This window comes from Salvelinus fontinalis, chromosome 4, assembly GCF_029448725.1.
Source record: "Salvelinus fontinalis isolate EN_2023a chromosome 4, ASM2944872v1, whole genome shotgun sequence".
Classification (NCBI taxonomy): domain Eukaryota; kingdom Metazoa; phylum Chordata; class Actinopteri; order Salmoniformes; family Salmonidae; genus Salvelinus; species Salvelinus fontinalis.
The window spans coordinates 1377691-1404607 of record NC_074668.1 but is presented as its reverse complement, the minus strand read 5'-3'; the positions used below and the strand labels follow the sequence as shown (position 1 = coordinate 1404607).

The window sequence follows — 26917 nt, the reverse complement described above, 5'->3', positions numbered from 1 at the left end:
GCTTCTACACCTGCATTGCTTGCTGTTTGGAGTTTTAGGCTGGGTTTCTGTACAGCACTTTAAGATATCAGCTGATGTACGAAGGGCTATATAAATTGATTTGATTTGATTTGAAACAGTGCTTTTAACATACGACATTTTCAGGTTACATACTTGACACACGTTTACTTTGTGCATGTAACATTAACCTAATAAAAATTAGGTTTGTGCAGTAGGTCTAATACATTATCACATCACATTGGCTATATGCCAGGCTTGACATTATTGCTCTTCTCAGACCATATTATATTTCAAAACTCGAGCTTTGATAACAAAATAGATCTGTTGGTGTAGCACTTGCGAGGCACAGCTGAGCATAAATTTAAATAATTTGCTTTTTTATTTTGCTGGACTGATGGTACCTACATCTGATGGGCATGGTGGCTTCAATGCCGCGTTCAAAGCAACTGGGAACTCGGAAATCTTACGAGCTCCGACTGGGGGAAAAAATCGCTTTTCCAACTCGGAATTCCAAGTTGGGAAATTGGGCCTCTCTGTAGATCTCTGACTTTCCGACCTGAAGATCACGGACCTCATGACTTGACCTCATATTTCCCAGAGTTCCCAGAGTGCCACAAGACAACTGGGAATTCTGGTTAAAAAAAATGTTTGAATCAGGATGTCAGTGATCTTCAAGTCGTAACGTTGGAGCTCTAACCCGAGTTTCCTACTTGGTATTCCGAGTTGGATGACTTTTTACGAGTCGGCTCTCAATTTTTTTCAGAGTTCCCAGTTGTCTTAAACTCACTGAAGTCGGAAGTCTGAGATTCCCGAGTTCCAGGTTGTTTTGAACACCGCATTAGTCTCAGCGGAGGGAGGGAGAGAACAGCAGAGGGTCCACCTCACACCGTCCTGCTCTCTCCTTCCTTTCCTCCGGTGAGACTGACCAGAGAGAGGGGACAACGTCTTCCACCTGACGACTAAAGTCGAGTCACACCGCATCTGCCTCATGCACAAATTCATGTTGTTTGTTGATAAAACGTTTACTGTTGACAGGAGAACAAGAGGAGACAATAGTACGAGGTGGATAATTTTATAAAAAGGCCGTTTAATCACATGTAAAGATATCTTAGTAAAATCTTGCAGCAAGGCTCTTTCTTTCTGATTCTTATGGAACCGTCCGGAAAAGAGCGTAGTTTCAACAGTTGTACAGTTTTATATAGACAACAAGCAAAGTAGGTTGATCTGCGAGTCTGGCCTTCCGATTGGTCGATCTGGGTCTTGGGTAGTCCTGAACAGGCCTGGTGTCCACGTTCCATTGGTTCCTGAGATAGTTCTTTGTCTTGAGCTCCAACCTTGAGTTGGGTGTGTTCTGTGGTTATCATGGGGGAGGGGAATTATGTGTGTCTGTAGTTGGTGTCTTAATAAGTCCAGCATATGTCCAAGAGAAATGAGGAGTATGTGTATTTTGTATAAAATATGGCTTATGTTGAAATGTAGTTATTACTAGTTTCCAGTCTCTATTACAATTTCTTACATGTTCCTATGACCAGAGAAAGTTAAATATCCCTCCCTATTAAAATAGACAGGACGAGCTGCTAATAATAATAACAACAGCGCTATCGATACACTTGGCTACTCATTCATTACAGTGTGAGTGGAAGTAGAGAGAAACATGTTTTATGTTTTGTAATAGTGTTGAATCAAACAGTCCTGAACAAAAACTTAAACATGAACTCAGCAGCTGTTTGCTGTATTCTTTGACAGTCTCTCTCTTGGTTTTAAACGTTATGAAATCTCATGTAGGCTGGTATCAAACTTTGCTATGGCCGGGGTCGTGGAAGCTGTATGCACGGTTGTGTGAGCTATCTGATTGGCCTGTGCAGTAGATTGGGCCAACTAAAATGTTTAAATTGTTTAAATTCATTTCGATCGAAAATGTTCAGTCACTAAAAAAGTCTGTGGAACCAGTTACTAAATAATTATTTGTTGAATCAGTTAGATTTGTTTTACAGTGCAGGCACACACACACACACACTAGAAAATACTTTGTCATCATGTGAGCTCCTTTAATAGTCAACTCATGTTATCACCTCTCCCACCAGGAAACTAAATGTTGGCACTCAGTGAATAGAATTCTGTTAACAGAAAAGGAGTGTGTGTGTGTGTGTGTGTGCGTGTGCAAACGTGTGTGAACGAGCTATTACCTAACACTACCATATAGTTTGACCGTCTAGTGTCTGTAGTGTTGTAAACTTACAGGGGAATTCCCAGCCAGATAAAAGAGATAGACATGCATCATTTAACTACAGTGTCAAATCAACTCTCGCTCTCTTAATCTCTCTTAATCTCCCTCCACTTCCTGTCCTTGTCCATGTCTCTCTCCTCTCTCCCTCTCTTTCTCCCTCTCACTTTCTTTCTTTTTCCCTCTCTGTGTTCGTGTGTGCTCTGCCACATCCACAATAGTGTGTTGGACTGAAATAACCATGATAAATCATTGGACATGTTCCATGACCCTGTTTCCCACAACTAAAACTACATCACATCCTGAGAAACTCAAGCCATGCCTAGTCAGAGACTAACAGGAAAGGGAGTATTACATTTCAGATCTAGTCTTACGCAACTTAAAACTGTTTTACTACATTTCTGTTTTGAGATACGCAAAAAAGGGGACACTCAATCACTACCACAAAGACACACATTGGCAAACAGACACCCGCGGGCCCACACACACACACACACTAATCTCTGTAATACATGTGGCCTGTTCACCTCAGGTTCCCTCCTCCCCGTTTCCTACATCTGTTTCTCTCTCTTTCTCACACATCGTTCTTTAACCTCCATCTTTCTATTCCTCCCCTCTCTTTCTGTATTCAATAAAATGCTATCTCGTCTTATTTTCAATGGTTGCACAGGTAAACAATAGTTATTTTCTCACTTTTAGGTGCGATGCATTGTTGCTCTGTCCCAGGAACGGAAATGGTTGAGTTTTCAAAACCAATGGTCAAACTCCCATGATGCGTCAATTGCACCACGTTTGAAACCGTGATGATGCGTCGGTACACTTGTTTATTGCAGGAATGAAGGCCTCATCTGAAGATCTCAAGTCATAGTGGTTTGCTAGTTTCGGAGAAATTCCCCAAACTTTGGTGAGAGATACCCATCTTTGAAATGCGCTTGAAATAAAGACAACCTGGAACATGCCCAGAATGTTAGTGTTGACGCTGAAATCATGTCACAGTGCATTGTGAAGAATCAGGATGGATGTGGCAATGATAAATGTGCAAAGGCCAGACGGAAGAGATTGCACAAAATAAACATTGTTCGCAAGATAAAAAAATGGTGACAGAGGAGAGAGGGTACATTCTCTATGCAATTTGTTTCACTTTTGGATTCAGAAGTTCTGCTGCAAAGCTAATGTTTGCTAGCACCTCTGTCCTACCTAGCTAGCTAGGAAACGTTGGCTAACTATCTTTAGGTAAAATCTAAAACATATTTTTGAATGTAGAAATTCTGCTAGACGATTTAGCACGAGATAATCTTTGGCATGATTTAGTTAGCTAGCGAAGTAGATCATGTTTGCTGGCTAGTTTAGATTAGTACGCTAGCTAGCTAGTTATCTAACCGTTGAACTCAGGTATTGTCTTTAGCTAGGTAGCTGGTAATTTAGCTAGCTGGCATCCTTTGTCAGCACAGTAATACAATTATTTTCCCAATGTATCGTTCTATTAAATTACATTTTGTTCTTACTATGTTTTGTATGTTTGAGGAGATGATATGCTGTTATAAATGTTTGCAAGTCATTCATAAATGTCCAGAATATTTCCACTTTCTTTTAAGATATATTTTTAGAAGTTATAAATATTGATAGGCCTAACTCATGAATAAATGGTCAGTAGGTTTCCACTTTCTTTAAAGGTATATTTTCAGCAGTTATGAATGTTGGTAACTCATTTGTTAATGGTCAGTGGATTACCACTTTAGAATAAGTTATACGTTTAGCACTTATAAATGTTGATAACTCAGTTATAAATGTTTATAGGTCTGTCACTTTAAGATAAGGTACACTTTTAGCAGTTATACATCATTTATAAATGATTTGAGAGTTCACTCAGAGCGTAGACATACTTAAAGGCAGTATTGGGTACTCATCACTACATACAGTACATGACAGAAGATTCAACACTTCATTATGGTGACCATTTTACCCCCACGATTCCATGTCACCTTTTAACTTGGCTTCTCCAATACTGGCTCTGATGTCACTGATGGTCATTAGTAGCCTACCAAACTTTCTAACTGCATGGTACTCAGCTCTCTATTGTCCCTCTAATCACTCTGACAACAATGCAAATGTTATCAAACATCAAACACTTCATGAGAGCTCATGAGCTCAGTTTGCGCAATATTTCAATAGGCTATGTCAGACGTTCCCAAACTTCAGTTTCCCCAATATGTCTGTTACATAGGCAAGGAGACACATTTTATTTTCATTACACAGAAAGTCAAACCAAGTCAATTTTTGTGTACATCCATTGCGAATGACAACAGTTCCTCTCTCAATGCAAAAAATCTTTCCAAATCTTTTCAACCAGTACCGGGCAGATGGTGTTGTGTGGGCCAGCGGTTTACTGATGTCAATGTTGTGAACAGAGTGCCCCATGGTTACGGTGGAGTTATGTTATGAGCAGGCATAAGCTACGGACAACAAACACAATTGCATTTTATCGATGACAATTTGAATATACAGAGATACCGTGATGAGACCCTGAGGCCCATTGTCGTGCCATTCATCTGCCGCCATCACCTCATGTTTCGGGCATGATAATGCACAGCCCTATGTTGCAAGGATTTGTACATAATTCCTGGAATCTGAAAATGTCCCAGTTCTTCCATGGCCTGCATACTCGCCAGACATGTCACCCATTGAGCATGTTTGGGATGCTCTGGATCGACATGTACGACAACGTGTTCCAGTTTCTGCCAATATCCAACAACTTCGCACAGCCATTGAAGAGGAGTGGGACAACATTCCACAGGCCACAATCAACAGCCTGATCAACTCTATGCGAAGGAGATGTGTTGAGTTGCTTGAGGTAAATGGTGGTCTGATCCACGCCCCTACTTAAAAATAAATTAAAAGAAAGCTTTAACACATGTAACCTCCATTCACTATTCGAGCACATGCTACAAATATTTTGTTTGTTTGTTTGGGGCCATTCTAAATCAAAAATAATTCAAAATTTATATCAGTATGTAAAGACCAGATTAAATTAATAAGCAATAGTCTGATTGGTGAGATAAGTATTAAGTGCTTGTCAAATCAAATAGTGAATGGGGAAGTGTCTGTGCAAGAAACAGAGCTCATGCCTTTCATGTTACTTTTCCCGAATCATCATTAGTGTCGAACATGCAGCCTTAGAATGTAATAAATATCCAAACATATAGCCTGATGTTTGTACTGTATCACAACTAAAAGTTGCATAAATAACTCCAAATGAAGTATATAGGAGGCAGTGCTTTGTATTCCTGGATGCCAAGGGAAGCCAGCTAGCAAGCATTTTAGCCAGGACAACAAAAACTAAAAGCGTATGAGAGAGAGGAGGATGGAATTTCTGGGTGAGTCAACATGTTTGTTTCTACTTGCGCAGACACACTCGCACACATACGCATACAGCGCCTTCTGAAAGTATTCAGACCACATCACTTTTTCCACATTTTGTTAGGTTACAGCCTTATTCTAAATCGGATTAAATAGTTTTTTTCCCCCTCATCAATCTACACAAAATACCCCATAATGATAAAGGAAAAACTGTTTTATTTTTGCAAATTTATAAAAAATGTAAAACTGAATTATCACATTTACAGAAGTATTCAGACCCATTACTTAGTACTTTATTGAAGCACCTTTGGCAGCGATTACAGCAGCGAGTCTTCTTGGGTATGACGCTGCAAGCTTGGCACACCTGTATTTGGGGAGTTTCTCCCATTCTTCTCTGCAGATCCTCTCAAGCTCTGTCAGGTTGGATGGGGAGCGTTGCTGCACAGCTATTTTCAGGTCTCTTCAGACATGTTCGATCGGGTTCAAGTCCGGGCTCTGGCTAGGCCACTCAAGGACATTCAGAGACTTGCCCGAAGCCACTCCTACGTTGTGTTGGCTGTGTGCTTAGGGTCGTTGTCCTGTTGGAAGGTGAACCTTCTCCCCAGTCTGAGGTCCTGAGCATTCTGGAACAGGATTTCATCAATGATCTCTCTGTACTTTGCTCCGTTCATCTTTGCTTCGATCTTCACTAGTCTCCCAGTCCCTGCCGCTGAAAAACATCCTCACAGCATGATGCTGCCACCACCATGCTTCACTGTAGGGATGCTACCAGGTTTCCTCCAGACGTGACCCTTGGCATTCAGGCCAAAGTGTTAAATCTTGGTTTCATCAGACCAGAGAATCTTGTTTCTCCAAGCGGGCTGTCATGTGCCTTTTACTGAGGAGTGGCTTCCGTCTGGTCACTCTACCATAAAGGCCTGATTAGTGGAGTGCTGCAGAGATGGTTGTCCTTCTAGAAGGTTCTCCCATCTCCACAGAGGAACTCTAGAGCTCTGTCAGAGTGAACATCGGGTTCTTGGTGACCTCCCTGACCAAGATCCTCCTCCCCTGATTGCTCAGTTTTGCCAGCTCTACGAAGAGTCTTGGTGGTTCCAAACTTCTTCCATTTAAGAATGATGGAGGCCACTGTGTTCTTGGGGACCTTCAATGCTACAGACATTTTTTGGTACTCTTCCCCAGATCTGTGCCTCGACACAATTCTGTTTCAGAGCTGTACGGACAATTCCTTCGACCTAATGGCTTGCTTTTTGATCTGACATGCACTGTCAACTGTGGGACCTTAAATAGACAGGTGTTTGCCTTTCCAAATCATGACCAATCAATAGAACTTACCACAGGTGGACTCCAATCAAGTTGTAGAAACATCTCAAGGATAATCAATGGAAACAGTACGCACCTGAGCTCAATTTTGTGTCTCATAGCAAAGGGCCTCAATACTTATGTACCTCTTTGGGATCGGTGTCCCCCTAGCGTGCCACTACGACAACATCCGGTGAAATTGCAGAGAGCGAAATTCAAAATACAAAAATCGTAATATTAAACATTCATCGTTTAAAAGCTTAACTTCTTGTTAATCCAACCGTGTTGTCAGATTTCAAAAATGCTTTACGGCGAAAGCATAGCATGCGATTTTCTGAGGACAGCGCCCCACATCAAAATACTTTTTCAGACCAGCACAGGCGTCACAAAATCCCAAATAGCGATAAAATAAATCACTCACCTTTGAAGATCTTCCTCTGTTTGCAATACCAAGTGTAACGGCTGTCTAATGCCTCCTCCTCGGATGAGGAGGAGTAAGGGTCGGACCAAAATGCAGCGTTGAATGTAGACATAATGAATTTATTTGACAAGACGAACACTGACACGAACTACACTTGATAATGTTTTTTTTTATTTTTTTTATTAAATTTTTATCCCATTTTCTCCCCAATTTTCGTGGTATCCAATCGCTAGTAATTACTACCTTGTCTCATCGCTACAACTCCCGTACGGGCTCGGGAGAGATGAAGGTCGAAAGCCATGCGTCCTCCGAAGCACAACCCAACCAGCCGTACTGCTTCTTAACACAGCGCGCCTCCAACCCGGAAGCCAGCCGCACCAATGTGTCGGAGGAAACACCGTGTACCTGGCCCCCTTGGTTGGCGTGCACTGCGCCCGGCTCGCCACAGGAGTCGCTGGAGCGCGATGAGACAAGGATATCCCTACCGGCCAAACCCTCCCTACCCCGGACGACGCTATGCCAATTGTGCGTCGCCCCACGGACCTCCCGGTCGCGGCCGGCTGCGACAGAGCCTGGGTGCGAACCCAGAGACTCTGGTGGCGCAGTTAGCACTGCGATGCAGTGCCCTAGACCACTGCGTCACCCGGGAGGCCCCTACACTTGATAATTAACAAAATAACAAACCAACGACGTAGACTGACCTGAACATAAGAACTTACATATAGACGCGAAGAACGCACAAACAGGAAAGACTAGCCAAACGAATGAACAAACGAAACAGTCCCGTGTGGTGCAACGGACACAGACACAGGAACAATCACCCACCAACAAAAAGTGAGAACCGCCTACCTTAATATGGTTCTCAATCAGAGGAAACGTCAAACGCCTGCCTCTAATTGAGAACCATATCAGGCAACACATTAAACCCAACACAGAAACACATAACATAGAATGCCCACGTGACAGAACCCCCCCCCCCCCCCCCCCCCCCCCCACGGTGCGAACTCCGTGCGCACCCCTAAAATTCATGGGGAGGGTCTGGGTGGGCATCTGTCCGCGGTGGCGGCTCCGGCGCAGGACGAGGACACCACTCCACCATTGTCTTTGTCCCCCTCCTTAGCGTCCCTTGAGTGGCGACCCTCGCCCCCGACCATGGTCCAGGAACCTTCACCAAGGCCCCTCCTAAATATAGGCAACTCAGGACAGAGAGGTAGCTCAGGATAGAGAGGTAACCCAGGACAGAGAGGTAGCTCAGGACAGAGAGGTAGCTCAGGACAGAGGGGTAGCTCAGGACAGAGGGGTAGCTCAGGACAGAGGGGCAACTCCGGACTGAAGGGCAGCTCCGGACAGAGAGGCAGCTCTGGACTGAAGGGCAGCTCCGGACTAATGGCAGCTCCGGAGTGAAGGGCAGCTCATGACTGGAGGGCAGCTCATGACTGGAGGGCAGCTCATGACTGGAGGGCAGCTCATGACTGGAGGGCAGCTCATGACTGGAGGGCAGCTCATGACTGGAGGGTAGCTCATGACTGGAGGGCAGCTCTTGACTGGCTGGCGGCTCTGGCAGCTCCTGACTGGCTGGCGGCTCTGGCAGCTCCTGACTGGCTGGCGGCTCTGGCAGCTCCTGACTGGCTGGCGGCTCTGGCAGCTCCTGACTGGCTGGTGGCTCTGGCAGCTCCTGACTGGCTGGCGGCTCTGGCAGCTCCTGACTGGCTGGCGGCTCCTGACTGGCTGGCGGCTCTGGCGGCTCCTGACTGACGGACGGCTCTAGCGGCTCCTGACTGGCGGACGGCTCTAATGGCTCGGGACAGACGGGCGGCTCAGATGGCGCTGGGCAGAAGGATGGCTCAGATGGCGCTGGGCAGACGGATGGCTCAGATGGCGCTGGGCAGACGGATGGCTCAGATGGCGCTGGGCAGACGGATAGCTCAGACGGCGCTGTGCAGACGGATGGCTCAGACGGTGCTGGGCAGGCAGGCAGCTCAGACGGCGCTGGGCAGACGAGCAGTACAGGCAGCTCAGACGGCGCTGGGCAGATGAGCAGTGCAGGCGGCGTTGGGCAGACGGCCGACTCTAACCTGCTGAGGCGCACAGTAGGCCTGGTGCGTGGTGCCGGAACTGGTGGTACCGGACTGGAGACACGCACCTTAAGGCTAGTGCAGGGAGCAGGAACAGGGCACACTGAATTCTCAAAGCGCACTATAGGCCTGGTGCGTGGTACCGGAACTGGTGGTACCGGGCTGAGGGCACGCACCTCAGGGCGAGTGCGGGGAGAAGGAACAGTGCGTACAGGGCTCTGGAGACGCACAGGAGGCTTGGTGCCTGGTGCCGGAACTGGTGGTACCGGACTGGAGACACGCACCTCAAGGCTAGTGCGGGGAGCAGGAACAGGGCACACTGGTTTCTCAAAGCGCACTATAGGCCTGGTGCGTGGTGCCGGAACTGGTGGTACCGGACTGAGGGCACGCACCTCAGGGCGAGTGCGAGGAGAAGGAACAGTGCGTACAGGGCTCTGGAGACGCACAGGAGGCTTGGTGCGTGGTGCCGGAACTGGAGGCACTGGGCTGGAGACACGCACCATAGGGAGAGTGCGTGGAGGAGGAACAGGGCACTGGAGACGCACCGGAAGCCTAGTGCGTGGTGTAGGCACTGGTGGTCCTGGGCTGGGGCGGGAAGGTGGCGCCGGATATACCGGATCGTGTAGGCGTACTGGCTCCCTTGAGCACCGAGCCTGCCCAACCTTACCTGGTTGAATGCTCCCCGTAGCCCGTCCAGTGCGGGTAGGTGGAATAACCCGCACTGGGCTGTGTAGGCGAACCGGGGACACCATGCGTAAGGCTGGTGCCATGTACACCGGTCCAAGGAGACGTACTGGAGGCCAGATATGTAGAGCCGGCTTCATGGCACTTGGCTCAATGCTCAATCTAGCCCGGCCAGTGCGGGGAGGTGGAATAACCCGCACCAGGCTATGCACACGTACAGGAGACACCGTGCACTCTTCCGCATAACACGGTGTCTGCCCGTACTCTCGCTCTCCACGGTAAGCTCGGGGAGTTGGCGCAGGTCTCCTACCTGACTTCGCCACACTCCCTTGTATCCACCCCCCCCAATAAATTTTTGGGCTTGACTCACAGGCTTCCGTGCTAGCCGCGTACCCTCATAACGCCGGTTCCTCTCTCCGGTTGCCTCTGCTCTCCTAACTGCCTCCAGCTGTTCCCATGGGAGGCGATCTCTTCCAGCCAGGATCTCCTCCCATGTGTAGCAACCCTTGCCGTCCAAAACTTCCTCCCATGTCCATTCCTCCTTCTTGCGCTATTGCTGCTGCCCGTTAACTCGCTGCTTGATCCTTCGTTGGTGGGTGATTCTGTAACGGCTGTCTAATGCGGATGAGGAGGAGGAGTAAGGGTCGGACCAAAATGCAGCGTTGAATGTAGACATAATGAATTTATTTGACAAGACGAACACTGACACAAACTACACTTGATAATTAACAAAATAACAAACCAACGACGTAGACTGACCTGAACATAAGAACTTACATAAGAACACAAAGAACGCACGAACAGGAAAGACTAGCCAAACGAATGAACAAACAAAACAGTCCCGTGTGGTGCAACGGACACAGACACAGGAACAATCACCCACCAACAAACAGTGAGAACCGCCTACCTTAATATGGTTCTCAATCAGAGGAAACGTCAAACACCTGCCTCTAATTGAGAACCATATCAGGCAACACATTAAACCCAACATAGAAACACATAACATAGAATGCCCACCCCAACTCACGCCCTGACCAACTAAACACATACAAAAACAACAGAAAACAGGTCAGGAACGTGACACCAAGGGTCCCAGCTACACAATGAATGGTTGTTTTGTTCAATAAAGTCCCTCTATATATCCAAAAAAGTCAGTTTAGTTGGCACTATTGATTTCAGTAATCCATTCGTTCAACATGCATACAAACGAATCCAAAAAGTTACTGGTAAAGTTTGTCCAAACAAGTCAAACAACGTTTCTAATTAATCCTCAGGTACTCTAATATCTAAATAAATGATAAAATTCACTTGCGCAACAAGACTGCTTTTCTAATGAGGGACACCTTGGAAAAACTACAACTACTTGTTCATTTTTCAAGAAACAAGCCTGAAACCCTTTCTAAAGACTGTTGACATCTAGTGGAAGCCATATGAACTGCAATATGGGTCCTATCTATTTGTTTTTCCCATAGGCTAGCATTGAAATGGCCTGTGAATTTTCCTGGGGTTTTTGCTTGCCATATCAGTTCTGTTTTACTCACAGACATTATTTTAAAGTATGCTTCGCCGTAAAGCATTTTTTTAATCTGACACCGTGGTTGGATTCACAAGAAGTTAATCTTTAAACCTATGTAAAATATGTTTTGTTTTCTGAATTTTTATAAAGAGTATTTCTGTATTTGAATTTGGCGCCCTGCAGTTTCACTGGCTGTTGACGAGGTGGGACGCTACCGTCCCACATACCCTAGTGAAGTTAAAGGATGTTGAAATATTGAAGTTGAAAAGGTGCTGGAATAGTGGAGGCAGCCTCCTGTTTTCTTTGCGACTTTCGGTAACTCTCTGTGGGTCTAAATCAATAGTTGTTTAGTAGTCAGAAAATGTTGGAAACATTATCTTGCCTGACCATGCTGTATGTCATGTGACTGTTTGTGCACTTCACTGGACAGAGTTATCTGGTTTTGTGATGAAACAAAGGTGCAGTTGAATTTATTCTGCCAATGTGTCTTCTTCTTGTCTCGACCCTTAGACCTATATTTCACGGTGGCAAGGGATGTGAACTAACAGGTTATAGAGCAAATGTAATAGTTTAACTTTAGTCCGTCCACTCGCCCGACCCGGGCGCGAACCAGGGACCCTCTGCACACATCAACAACAGCCACCCACGAAGCATCGTTACCCATTGCTCCACAAAAGCCGCGGCCCTTGCAGAGCAAGGGGAACCACTACTTCAAGGTCTCAAAGCGAGTGACGTCACCGATTGAAAGGCTATTAGCGCGCAGAACCGCTAACTAGCTAGCCATTTCACATCCGTTACACAAACAACACAAATATGTAATATGTTTTTTTTTTTCCTGGCTTCCTTTGTGATTTTACCCATGCACCACTTCTGATAGGAGGACCTGTTTTTTGTTAACCATCACAGAAAAGTCGTTTGGGGAAAATATCCCTTCTATTTCATTCAGCTTTGTTCAATTATATTCTTCTTACTATAAAATAAAATAATATAAAATAATGCCACGGAATTTTAAACATATCTTGTTTGCTAAATTAACTAGTGTAGCCCACAGCCATATTGATAGCCAGATCAGGACCTAACATAAGGACAACTCAGACTATGCTATTCTGTTCTTCTGAAATATACAACATTTTCTTCATATTGTGTTTCTTTAGACCTGTCTAAAATAAATAATGGATTTATTGTGACCGTGTAGGTTATATTTAATGGATTTATTAGACTTTTTAAAATGTAGATGTTCTAAAGGTGGCTTGTAGGCTGCGTGGAAGACAGGAGATGCTAAACATGTTTACGTTAACTAATGATCAATTACAATGAGACCGGCAGTTATTTGCATGAAAATCACAGGCTGACAAAATGCCACGACTGCCACAGCCCTAGGTATCAATAACAAGGATGCCTCCCCCATTGTTTCACCATCCAGTGATATTACGGTTACCATTTCACACCAGAGCGTTCACCATACTTGGACTATTACAGAGAAGTGGTTCGTGTGTTGATATAATCTGGTAAGGAATTAGGAATGACGATTGAATAGTGTCCTGGATGTAGATGCATCATGAAAACCAAGCTCTTCTGTTCCTGGGACAGAGCACCAATTACATCTAAAATGTACAATATAATCAATCTAATAATCTACAATTACCTAAAAGTGAGAAAATAACAATCGTTCAACTGTGCAACTATTGAAAATAAGGATGCATGATGATACATAAGGCTTCAATATTATAAGCGTTTGTAAGTGCATTTATAAATGGTTAGTAGCTGGACGTAAATATTGGCTTACAATTTGGCAAACACTGACCAGTTATTGAACTATTTTTACCAAAGATTTATAACCATTTATTAATGGTTTATAATGCATTTACAAATGATTAAATAATCGTTTTGTTTTTTTATAATAACCCCTTTACAAATGAAATCTTATTTTTTTTTAAATTGCCCATTATTTGTTGTTGAGGCAATTATCTGCTGACTGTTTGATTATTTTAAACTTTTATTTTGAAGGTTCAATGTTTTTTCTTATACCTTCTCTTTCTCTCTTCTCTCAGTGATTCCGGGCCAGATGGTGATGGACTGCTGTCTGTCGGTCAGTCAAAGAGAGATCCCTAGACACGTTGTCATAGGTTACCAGCCTCAGGTCAGAGGTCAAGGCTGCTCCATCGGCGCTGTGGTGTAAGTGAAAAACTTGTATTTCATTGGTTTGGATTTACAACGACCACCCACTGTGGAGTTGAGAGGATTGTATAGGTATTACTGCATTGTCGGAACTAGAAGCACAAGCATTTCGCTACACTCGCATTAACATCTGCTAACCATGTGTATGTGACAAATACAATTTGATTTGGTAAAAGAAATATGGTGAAAACTCCACATGCCTTATAAGAAAGCAAGGCTGGGCTGTTATTATACTTAACAAAAACATAAATGCAACACGGAACAATTTCAAAGATTTTACTGAGTTACAGTTCATAGAAGGAAACCAGTCAATTGAAATAAATTCATTAGGCCCTAATCTATGGATTTCACATGACTGGGCAGGGGCGCAGCCATGGGCGGGCCTATGAGGGCATAGGCCCACCCACTTAGGAGCCTGGTACAGCCAATCAGAATGAGTTTTTCCCCACAAAAGGGCTTAATTACAGACAGAAATACTTCTCAGCACCCCCCTCCCCCTCCTCAGACAATCCCACAGGTGAAGAAGCCGGATTTGGAGGTCTTGGGCTGGTATGGTTACATGTGGTCTGCGATGGTGAGGCTGGTTGGATGTACTGCGAAATTCTCTAAAATTACATTGGAGGAGGCTTATGGTAGAGAAATTAACATTCAATTCTCTGGCAACTGCTCTGTTGAACATTACTGCAGTCAACATGCCAATTGGACGCTCCCTCAAAACTTGAGAGATCTGTGGCATTGTGTTGTGTGACAAAACTGCACATTTTAAAGTGGCCTTTTATTGTCCCCAGCACAAGGTGCACCTACGTAATGATAATGCTGTTTAATCAGCTTATTGATGGATTATCTTGGCAAAGGAGAAATGCTTACTAACAGGAATATAAACAAATTTGAGAGAAATATTACTGGATTGGTCATTGTTTTATCGTCATGGTGATGGAAAGACTACAGGTACAAACCTAGATGACCAGCCTACAGTTGAAGTCGGGAGTTAACATTCACCTTAGCCAAATACATTTAAACTCAGTTTTTCACAATTTCTGACATTTAATCCTAGTAAAAATTCGTTCGGATAGCTTTTTTCCCTTAATAAATAAAATTATCACTTAAAAACGTTATTTTGTGTTTTGTGTATCTTTGTGTAATATTAAAATTTGTTTGATGATCTGAAACATTTAAGTGTGACAAATGTGCAAAAAAAATAAGAAATCAGGAAGGGGGAAAATACTTTTTTCACAGCACTGTAGATACCTTTGTACCTGAAATTGCTCCCAAGGATGAACCAGACTTGTGGAGGTCTACAACTTTTTCTCTGAGGTCTTGGCTGATTTCATTTGATTTTCCCATGATGTCAAGCAAAGAGGCACTGAGTTTGAAGGTAGGCCTTGAAATACATCCACAGGTACACCTCCAATTGACTCAAATTATGTCAATTAGCCTATCAGAAGCTTCTAAAGCCATGACATCATCTTCTGGAATTTTCCAAGCTGTTTAAAGGCACAGTCAACTTAGTGTATGTAAACTTCTGACCCACTGGAATTGTGATACAGTGAATTATAAGTGAAATAATCTGTCTGTAAACAATTGTGGGAAAAATGACTTGTGTCATGCACAAAGTAGATGTCCTAACCGACTTGCCAAAACTATCATTTGTTTTTGTTGACTTCAACCGAAGTGTATGTAAACTTCCGACATCAACTGTATGTACAATACAGTAATGCACATTTACATTAAGTGGTTTGTAAGCAGTGGCGGTCAGTGAGGGAGGACAATTATTTTTCCATGAGCATGACCTTATTTCGAATACAGCCTATTAGATGACTCTCATTCATTTTCCAATCACCCAGTTCAATGTAACAGTGATAGGTTTAAGCTACTATACCCATCATGAGGTTGCTACAACCTAGCCGCTGTGGCAATAAAAATAATGTTTACCTTGACTTGGTAGAGTTCCAGTGTTGTGTTGGATAGTCATAGCCAGCTAGCTAACATAGCATCCCTCTGTTTGAGCAGGGTGTTTGAGTAGGAAAAACTAGCTACATTCTCTACATTCTCCAGCTAAGTAAGTGAAACTGAAAGTGGGGGGAATGACAAAATATCTCTCTCTCTCTCTTTCTCTCTCTTAATTCTCCTTCATTTTGGAAGATATTAATTTGTTCAAAACTGTTCAACTATTGTCTTTCATTCTCTTTAAGTCAACTAGCTAGCTGTAGCTTGTGCTTTCAGTACTAGATTCATTCTCTGATCCTTTGATTGGACAACATGTATATTCATGCTGCAAGACCTTTGATAGCTTGGAAGACGTTCTCCGGTAGTTGCCTTAATTACTGTGTAAGTCTATGGATGGGGGTGAGAAACATGAGCCTCCTAGATTTTGTATTGAAGTCAACATACCCAGAGGAGGACGGAAGCTCGCTGTCCTCCGGCTACACAATAGTGCTACCCTACAGAGTTCTGTTGATGCTACTGTAGACTTTCATTTCCAAATAGTGTGTTTTAATCAATTATATGGTGAAATGTGATTATATTTAGGATAGTTTCATCTACAAAGGAAAACTTTTTAAATGTTTTACATTTTTTATTTTTATGAAATACTGCACAAAAAGTGGTTGTTTTCCATATTATTTGATCAAGAAGTATATTTAATTTGATGTAGATGTCTTGTGTCTTTGCCCATAAACTTTGCACCTTTTGATATAAATGTTTGACGACAGGGTTTTGTTCTTTCTGGATTCCATTAGAATGACAATAGCAGAGAAAGGGACAGGGCAACCAACAACTCTTACAAGTACAACTATTAAATCCTGCAAGATACTGTTCTTTTTCTAAAAATATATATATTTTTTTTTAATTCTGATTTTTCAGGGGGTGAAAAACTACTTCCCACGGCTATGTACTGCCACTGCCAGTAGCAGGAGTTTGATCCCAGCATATGCCTTACTCTCCATACCTCCCTGTAACCTGTCTCCCCTCTCATTCCTTACTCTCTATACCTCCCTGTAACCTGTCTCCCCTCTCATTCCTTACTCTCTATACCTCCCTGTAACCTGTCTCCCCTCTCATTCCTTACTCTCTATACCTCCCTGTAACCTGTCTCCCCTCTCATTCCTTACTCTCTATACCTCCCTGTAACCTGTCTCCCCTCTCATTCCTTACTCTCTATACCTCTCTGTAACCTGTCTCCCCTCTCATTCCTTACTCTCTATACCTCTCTGTAACCCGTCTCCCCTCTCAATCCTTACTCTCTATACCTCCTTGTAACCTGTCTCCCCTCTCATTCCTTACTCTCTATACCTCTCTATAACCTGTCTGCCCTCTCATTCCTTACTCTCTATACCTCTCTGTAACCGGTCTTCCCTATCATTCCTTACTCTCTGTACCTCCCTGTAACCTGTCTCCCCTCTCATTCCTTACTCTCTATACCTCCTTGTAACCTGTCTCCCCTCTCATTCCTTACTCTCTATACCTCCCTGTAACCTGTCTCCCCTCTCATTCCTTACTCTCTATACCTCCTTGTAACCTGTCTCCCCTCTCATTCCTTACTCTCTATACCTCCTTGTAACCTGTCTCCCCTCTCATTCCTTACTCTCTATACCTCCTTGTAACCTGTCTCCCCTCTCATTCCTTACTCTCTATACCTCCTTGTAACCTGTCTCCCCTCTCATTCCTTACTCTCTATACCTCCCTGTAACCTGTCTCCCCTCTCAATCCTTACTCTCTATACCTCTCTGTAACCTGTCTCCCCTCTCATTCCTTACTCTCTGTACCTCTCTGTAACCTGTCTCCCCTCTCATTCCTTACTCTCTATACCTCCCTGTAACCTGTCTCCCCTCTCATTCCTTACTCTCTATACCTCTCTGTAACCTGTCTCCCCTCTCATTCCTTGCTCTCTATACCTCCTTGTAACCTGTCTCACGGATCATTCCTGACTCTTTGTACCTCCCTGTAACCTGTCTCACAGATCATTCCTGACTCTCTATACCTCCCTGTAACCCTTCTCCCCTCTCATTCCTTACTCTCTGTACCTCCTTGTAACCTGTCTCCCCTCTCATTCCTTACTCTCTATACCTCTCTGTAACCTGTCTCCCCTCTCATTCCTTACTCTCTATACCTCCCTGTAACCTGTCTCCCCTCTCATTCCTTACTCTCTATACCTCTCTGTAACCCGTCTCCCCTCTCATTCCTTACTCTCTATACCTCCTTGTAACCTGTCTCCCCTCTCATTCCTTACTCTCTATACCTCCCTGTAACCTGTCTCCCCTCTCATTCCTTACTCTCTGTACCTCCTTGTAACCTGTCTCACGGATCATTCCTGACTCTTTGTACCTCCCTGTAACCTGTCTCACAGATCATTCCTGACTCTCTATACCTCCTTGTAACCTGTCTCCCCTCTCATTCCTGACTCTTTGTGCCTCCCTGTAACCTGTCTCCCCTCTCATTCCTTACTCTCTATACCTCCTTGTAACCTGTCTCCCCTCTCATTCCTTACGCTCTATACCTCTCTGTAACCCGTCTCCCCTCTCATTCCTTACTCTCTATACCTCTCTGTAACCTGTCTCCCCTCTCATTCCTTACTCTCTATACCTCTCTGTAACCTGTCTCCCCTCTCATTCCTTACTCTCTATACCTCTCTGTAACCTGTCTCCCCTCTCATTCCTTACTCTCTATACCTCCTTGTAACCTGTCTCACGGATCATTCCTGACTCTTTGTACCTCCCTGTAACCTGTGTCACGGATCATTCCTGACTCTTTGTACCTCCCTGTAACCTGTCTCACAGATCATTCCTGACTCTCTATACCTCCTTGTAACCTGTCTCCCCTCTCATTCCTGACTCTTTGTGCCTCCCTGTAACCTGTCTCCCCTCTCATTCTTTACTCTCCATACCTCCTTCTAACCTGTCTCCCCTCTCATTCCTGACTCTCTGTACCTCCTTGTAACCTGTCTCCCCTATCATTCCTTACTGCAGCTTCACTACCAGGAGGGGAGTCAAGCTGTGTGCTCCCACTGACCCCACCTGGGTTACAGACCTGATGAATTTCATGGACCGCCTCATCAAGAAATGCCACGAAACCAAATTCAAGGTACCGTCTTACAAGCAATGTGTATGTAGAGTACAAGCAATGTGTATGTAGATTACATAGATTACAGTGTAAAGTAGATATAGTACTGTGTAGATTACATAAATAAAATATAGTACTGGGTATATTACATAGATTACAGTATATAGTACTGGGAAGATTACATAGATTACAGTATATAGTACTAGGTAGATAACATAGATTACAGTATGTATTAGATATAGTACTGGGTAGATTACATAGACTACAGTATATAGTAGATATAGCACTGGGTAGATTACATAGACTACAGTATATAGTAGATATAGTACTGGGTAGATTACATAGATTATAGTATATAGTACTGGGTAGATTACATAGATTGCAGTATGTATTAGATATAGTACTGGGTAGATTACATAGACTACAGTATATAGTACTGGGTAGATTACATAGATTATAGTAAGTAGAATATATAGTACTGGGTAGATTACATAGACTACATTATATAGTACTGGGAAGATTACATAGATTGCAGTATATAGTAGATATAGTACTGGGTAGATTACATAGATTATAGTATATAGTAGATATAGTACTGGGTAGATTACATAGATTATAGTATATAGTAGATATAGTACTGGGTAGATTACATAGACTACAGTATATAGTAGATATAGTACTGGGTAGATAACATAGATTATAGTATATAGTACTGGGAAGATTACATAGATTACAGTATATAGTAGATATAGTACTGGGTAGATAACATAGATTATAGTATATAGTAGATATAGTACTGGGTAGATTACATAGATTATAGTATATAGTACATATAGTACTGGGTAGATTGCAGTATATAGTAGATATAGTACTGGGTAGATAACATAGATTGCAGTATATAGTAGATATAGTACTGGGTAGATTACATAGATTGCAGTATATAGTAGGTTTAGTACTGGGTAGATAACATGCTAAATTAGTCCGAATTATGATTTGGCGGTTGGCTTAATCTCTTGAAAATCCTCCAGGTGTTTTTAGCTGCAAGCATTGAACCATTGAACAACAATGGTGTTGAGTGTTGAGTCACAAAACGAAGAAGTAAAAAAAAACAAAAAAACGATGTGATTCAGGAGTTATTAAACCACTAAACTCTGGAATTCAAAAGAAACGTACTTTAGCTAGTGACCTACCTCTATGTGTGTCTGTGTGTTTGCAGGCTAAACACTGTAAGAAGCTGAAGCACAAGACTCCCTAAGGTCCCTGTCGGAGCCCCTCCTACCACCTCCACCCCCATCTCCCGGTCAAAACAACCACGACAGAGCCTGAGAAGAACCTTCCAAGTGGATGAAGAACAGGCTGGGAGAAGTAAAACAACACAAAAAGACTAATGTGATTCCTCTTACCACTAATGCACTTTTTAACTTTCCTTCTGTCTTCGGTCTTTAGTTTATACAACAGACCGTCTTGCTTAAGATACCATGCTGTTTCTCAGTGGCACTTTCACGTAGAAGACGTTTTTTTTTGTTATTTTTATGTGACAAAATATTGAATGATAATATTCCAAAAAGAGTAGACCCTTGACCCCAAATTTGAACTGGCCCTTAAAGTTACAGTCTGGGATTTGAAAAGCAACAAAATGGCAGAAGTAATTGAAATGACCAGATTCCTAGATCCCAGACTAATTTTGTCATCAAATACAAATTTATTTGTCACATGCTTCATGAACAACAGCTGTATTCTAACAGTGAAATGCTTACTTACATGTCATTTTCCAACAATATAGGCTTAAAGATAAAGATACTAAAATATATAATATAAAATCAGAATCAGAAATCAGAATAAATCAGGGGTTAGAGGTCAAGGGTCAAGGTGCTGGCAGCTGGTTAGAACACCCATTTGCCTAATCTATACGTACATCTCAGAGAATTCAATATTTCTTATCATTTGTGAACCTACAATGTATTTGACAAATTCTTATTTTTTCATGGACCTTTTGTTTTTTCAATAAAGACTTTGCCAAATCAATATTCTGAGTGAACGTATTGCTGTATATTTAGAGGACGATAGCGTATGGGCCGGTTTCCCGGACACAGATTAAACTCATGGGCCCAAATCTGTAAACAACAAGTAGTATAACTATTCTCCACTAGAGGGGACAAGCTAGATTACTATTATTTTATTTAACTAGGCAAGTCATTTAAGAACAAATTCTTATTTACAAAGACGGCCTACCATGGAACAGTGGATTAACTGTCTTGTTCAGGGGCAGAACAATAGATTTTTACCTTGTCAGCTTGGAGGATTTGATCCTGCAACCTCCTGGTTACTGGTCCAACACTCTAACCACTAGGCTACCTGAAGCAACGCAAGTGGCTATTTTTAGCCTGCCGCTGCAAAGGTTATTAGATATGCCTGACGAGATACTGGAGGGGAAATCAGAGGAGCCTAAAGCATTGCCTAAACCAAATAACCACAAGTAACCTCTCCACCCTGACTGTCTGTGAGTCAGAACGTAGTGAGGGTTTCCCCTGAAAGGTGGTTGGCTAACCAACAGTATTTATAGCCAAGATGTGTGAGTGTTTTAGGAAACGGGAGATCACTGCAGTATTCAGCAAGGGCTTCTCCTGGGCTGGCTGGCAGTATGTAGTTATGGTTCTACCATCCATAGGAATCAGGAATAGGATCCCCACAGTAGATAGATAGATAGACAGTAGATACGTGTTTAGGATCAGGCCTCTGATGTAGTACATACCCAACAACACAAACACGACAATGCACGTCATCAATCAATCGATCAAATGTATTTATAAAGCCCTTTTTTTTACATCAGCCGTTGTCACAAAGTGCTGTACAGAAACCCAGCCGAAAACCTCAAACAGCAAGCAAGAGTAGACCCTTTGATCTACTCAGTTAGGGTTAGGGTTAGATTAGATATAGAAGCACTGAGTATGATGCATGCTGAACTCGAAATGAGAGAGAGCTCGGTTTCTGGAAAATAGTTTACTAACCTACCTGTTTAATTTGGATCCCGTGATGCAGTTATTCTCAGTTGCTGAGACCACTACTATCTGTCCCGGGATAGTGCTAAACCGTAAAGTCTGAAAAGGTGCTGCTTGGTGAAGCAGCTAGCCTAGCTGCTAGTTATCAAGCTAGCCAGGTTTCCTTGACAGTTTGAACACAGTCCGTAACGCAATTAGCGCTTGTGTCCCAGGCTTGTGGCTGTTTAAATATACTGCTACACAAACAAGTCCCATAAGCATGGTTGGTTCCTGCATGAGACTGACTGATACCACACCAGGCTTCTTACCTTGAAACAACTGAGATACTCCTTTTGGTTCCCACAGCAATGTTCTGGATGTACTGACAAATTGCTTATCAGTGATAGTGTGGATTCCTCCCATGTACATTCAATCAGTCACTGGCATGAACCCAACCAAGACAGGTTATTAGAAAAGCAGCATTATGCAAAAACACACAATCTGATACACACAGAAACATTTCCATCACAGTAGTTTCCATGGTTTTTAACACAGGAAAGTGATTTTCTGTTAAAGCAGCAATATACAACAGCATCACATGCAAAGCCTGAATTCTTTGAGCAACCGAAAGGCTGTCATTGGCTATCGTCACCTGTAATTCAGGCTCTGACAAAAGATCTGGACCTTAGATGGCCAATCCACAGTTAAAACAATAAACAAGGTAACAGTAAACATGTCTTCCACTATGAATGATGCAGATGTTGTGCGTGACTAACACATTTCATTTCAGTTATCAAATTCCAGTTGTCGTCTGTGACCACAGATTATTCCATTGTATTGGCCAGATACTCAAGTGACCGTTCTAACAATTAAAAGAAATGTCTTCAAAAATGGAAGGCAGTTAACCTGGGTAACAGTCTTTTTAGGTAGTCCTCTCCATGTACTCCATGTCATGTTGCCAAAGAAAAAAACACCACAGAATTAAGGCCCAGTTTTCCCTCTCGCGTCACCTCACAACTTTCAGCTAATAATGGTCCAATCAGTCAAACTTTTTAAATGACGGATCTCTATGGCAAGACGTGTCATTTACCCAAGTTTCATCATGTTTCGGGCCAGTGCTGTCTGAGATATCGCGTGTGACTAATGTACAAACAGACAGACGGACGGAGACCGATCCACAGTCCCCTGCCCAATTTCATCGTGGGGGACCAAAAATGGTTACTCGCCTTTGTTTTGGTAAGAAGCTGAGGCGGGACCATGGGAAGATTTCAATTGCATACTCCTTGTGTCCTCTCTCCTCGTCTCCTTCTCAAAACCATTGGATGAGAAATCCAGAGGTCCCGCCCCTCTGACCTTTTCCTCCAATGGGTTTTGAGAAAGAGGCGAGGAGAGGGGACACAAGGAGTATGCAATTGAAATCTTCCCATTGTCTATGTTCTCTCAGCCCTATGTCCCCTCAGCTCTATGTTCCCTCAGCTCAATGTTCCCTCAGCTCAATGTTTCTTCAGCTCCATGTTCCCTCAGCTCAATGTTTCCTCAGCTCCATGTTCCCACAGCCCTATGTTCCCTCAACCCTACGTTCCCTCAGTCAAATGTTCTCTCAGTACCCACTGAACCAATTTCAATCAAAATTGGCACAAATGCTTATTGTTTTAAAGGGCAATTTCGTCATGTTTCAACCTCATATTCATTATCTCCAGCACAATACCTGTGTCTACCAGTAAAGGCTGGTGGGAGGAGCTATAGGAGGACAGGCTCATTGTAATGTCTGGAATGGAATTAATGGAATGGAGTCAATAGTGGTTTCCAAATGTTCGTATTCAATTAGCTCATTATTCTTTTCAAACGTTTTCAAGCTCTGTCAAATGGGTTGTTAATGGTAGCTTGACAATCATTTTTAGGTCTCGCGATAGATTTTTAAGCAGATTTAAGTAAAAATTGTAACCCGGCCACTCAGGCACATTCACTGTCTTCTTGGTAAGCAACTTCAGTGTAGATTTGGCCTTGTGTTTTAGGTTACTGTCCTGCTGAAAGGTACACCCAGTGTCTGGTGGAAAGTAAACTGAACCAGGTTTTCCTTTAGGATTTTGACGTTCCTTTTTATCTTGAAAAACTCCCCAGTCCTTAATGATTACAAGCATACCCATGACATGATGCATCCACCACAATGCATGAAAATAATGGAGAGTAGTACTCAGTAATGTGTTGAATTGGATTTGCCTCAAATATAACACTTTATTTTAAAGTCACCATTGGCCCCATGAGCGGTTTCCTTCCTCTCCGGCAACTGAGTTAGGAAGGACACCTGTATCTTTGTAGTGACTGGGTGTATTCAAACACAATCCAAAGTGTAATGAATAACTTCACCAGGCTAAAAGGGATAGTCAACGTCTGTTTGTTTTTTTACACATCTACCAATAGGTGTCCTTCTTTGCGAGGCATTGTAAAACATCGCTGGTCTTTTTGTTTTAATCTCTGTTTGAACTTCACTGCTCGACTGAGGGACCTTAAAGAGGATTGTATGTGTGGGGTACAGAGATGAGGTAGTCATTCAAAAATCATGTTAAACACTATTATTACATACAGAGTCCATGCAACTTATTAAGCACATTTTTACTCCTGAACTTATTTAGGCTTGAGAAAGGGATTGAATACTTATTGATTCAAGACATTTAAGATTTTCATTTTGAGTGAATTTATAAAATGTTGAAAAACATAATTCCACTTTGACATGATGTGGTATTGTGTGTGTGTAGACCAGTGACAACACTTCTCAATGTATGCAATTTTAAATCAGGCTGTAACACAACAAAATGTGGAAAAAGTCAAGCGGTATGAATACTTTCTGAAGGCACTGTATATATTATTAATTTACAAGTCCAACAATGAATGTAGAAACCACAGATTTCCCCTTTAACCCAACGAGTCCTGTAACGATGTACACTGAGAGTCGGGAAGCTCAGGGAGGGAATAATAATAATAAATGAAATAAACAATGAGCACGAAAAACAAACAACGCAACGACATGAAAACAGAGTCAATACCGAGTGACAGAGGTGATGGAGTCCAGGTGAGTGTCATGAGGCGCAGGTGTGCAAGACGATGGTGACAGGTGTGCGGGATAATCAGCAGCCTGGTGACCTAGAGGCCGGAGAGGGAGCACACGTGACAGGATCCCTACCCCGACGCGCGGCTGCATCCGTAGGACGCCGTCAAAGGGGACGAACCCGGGGATCTTCATTTTTTGATGGTGTCCTGCAGCTGGAGCTGCGGGTCGGGGAAGGAGTACTGTCATGTGTGCTGCCTCTCCAGCCTCTAGGTCACCAGGCTGCTCGTTATCGCGCGCACCTGTTACCATCGTTACGCGCACCTGTGTGTCATCAGACTCACCTGGACTCCATCAATTCCCTGATTACCTTGCCTATATATGTCACTCCCTTTGATTCCTTCCCCAGGCGTTATTGTTTCATGTCGCTGTTTGTGTTTCTTGTTCTGGTTCTTTTATTTTTTAAATGTATTCACTCCCTGAACTTGCTTCCCGACTCTCAGCGTAGACCGTTACAAGTCCCAAGTCATGGCAGTGATTTACGACATCGAACCCCTTTTAAGGAGATTCTTCTGTACTTTTGTATACTTTTTAGCAAAAAGTCAAAAGTGGTCCCCCCAAAATTGCGTACTACGCCACATATGTGCAGATATGCTGTGCAGAGCATGTCTTTAATTAAGCACGGTGTGTTTGAGCTACAGACTAATGGTTTCTATTGGATACATCTATTTCATCTGCATCCATTGATACCATCTATTAGTCTGTGTGATTAACATCTGTAGAGTCTGAATGGTTTCTGCTACAAAGTATTAAAAGCTGAGACTATCAGAGTCATTAGAAGGAGTGATACATAGAAGACCACAGGAAATCTCAGGACAATGTGTCTATAATACTGTATTAAGGTCACATAGTTGCTGTCACAAACGTCACACAGTTGTCACTGACTAGTTGGATATTCATTTCCCAGTGAGCAACCATTTCTGTACTTACAGCATTCACATAAATGTATTTTGATCAGGTGTTTTGGTTTGGAGGGCCTTCTTTTTTTCTATTATTTGTCAATATAAACTCATGAATGTAACTGTTGGTGTAAAGTAGTTTTGTGATCTACTTGTAGCCCTGGTTGTCCTGAAAAGATAAAAACACTTCACTGTTAAATGTTAAATGAAAAGACGATTTTTTTTGCATAAAAATGTATGAAGTCCGAGGCGCTGCCTGCGTATGGTTAGTTCGGCTGTCTGTCAATTAAGGGGCGGGCTGGTGGTTGTTTCTCCTGAGGGATTGGACAACGTGCACTGCAGCACAACCAGTAGCTGTGTTCCAGATGACTTGATTAGAATGTGCCGAGCAGCAGTCCCATGTGAGCAGGATTAGAATGTACCGAGCAGCAGTCCCATGAGGGCAGGATTAGAATGTGTCGAGCAGCAGTCCCATGAGGCCAGGATTAGAATGTGCCGAGCAGCAGTCCCATGTGGGCAGGATTAGAATGTGCCGAGCAGCAGTCCCATGTGGGCAGGATTAGAATGTGCCGAGCAGCAGTCCCATGTGGGCAGGATTAGAATGTGCCGAGCAGCAGTCCCATGAGGGCAGGATTAGAATGTGACGAGCAGCAGTCCCATGTGGGCAGGATTAGAATGTACCGAGCAGCAGTCCCATGTGGGCAGGATTAGAATGTGTCCCGAGCAGCAGTCCCATGAGGGCAGGATTAGAATGTGCCGAGCAGCAGTCCCATGTGAGCAGGATTAGAATGTGCCGAGCAGCAGTCCCATGTGGGCAGGATTAGAATGTACCGAGCAGCAGTCCCATGAGGGCAGGATTAGAATGTGCCGAGCAGCAGTCCCATGAGGGCAGGATTAGAATGTGCCGAGCAGCAGTCCCATGTGGGCAGGATTAGAATATACCGAGCAGCAGTCCCATGTGGGCAGGATTAGAATGTGCCGAGCAGCAGTCCCATGTGGGCAGGATTAGAATGTGTCGAGCAGCAGTCCCATGAGGGCAGGATTAGAATGTGCCGAGCAGCAGTCCCATGAGGGCAGGATTAGAATGTGCTGAGCAGCAGTCCCATGTGGGCAGGATTAGAA

General features: G+C 43.4%; 1 protein-coding gene across 2 annotated transcripts in view; it reads left to right on the top strand.

Annotated features, from left to right (window-relative positions):
- The window catches only part of ccl19a.1 (chemokine (C-C motif) ligand 19a, tandem duplicate 1), a 21664-nt gene extending 827 nt beyond the window's left edge, over positions 1-20837 (top strand). For both annotated transcript variants that reach the window (XM_055918573.1, XM_055918574.1), the window contains 3 exons: positions 13628-13751; positions 18719-18833; positions 20029-20837. In XM_055918573.1, coding sequence (XP_055774548.1) covers positions 13628-13751; positions 18719-18833; positions 20029-20067 — 278 coding nt within the window. In that variant the 3' untranslated portion in view covers positions 20068-20837. The remainder of the gene's footprint in view (positions 1-13627; positions 13752-18718; positions 18834-20028) is intronic.
- The last annotated feature ends 6080 nt before the right edge of the window (positions 20838-26917 follow it).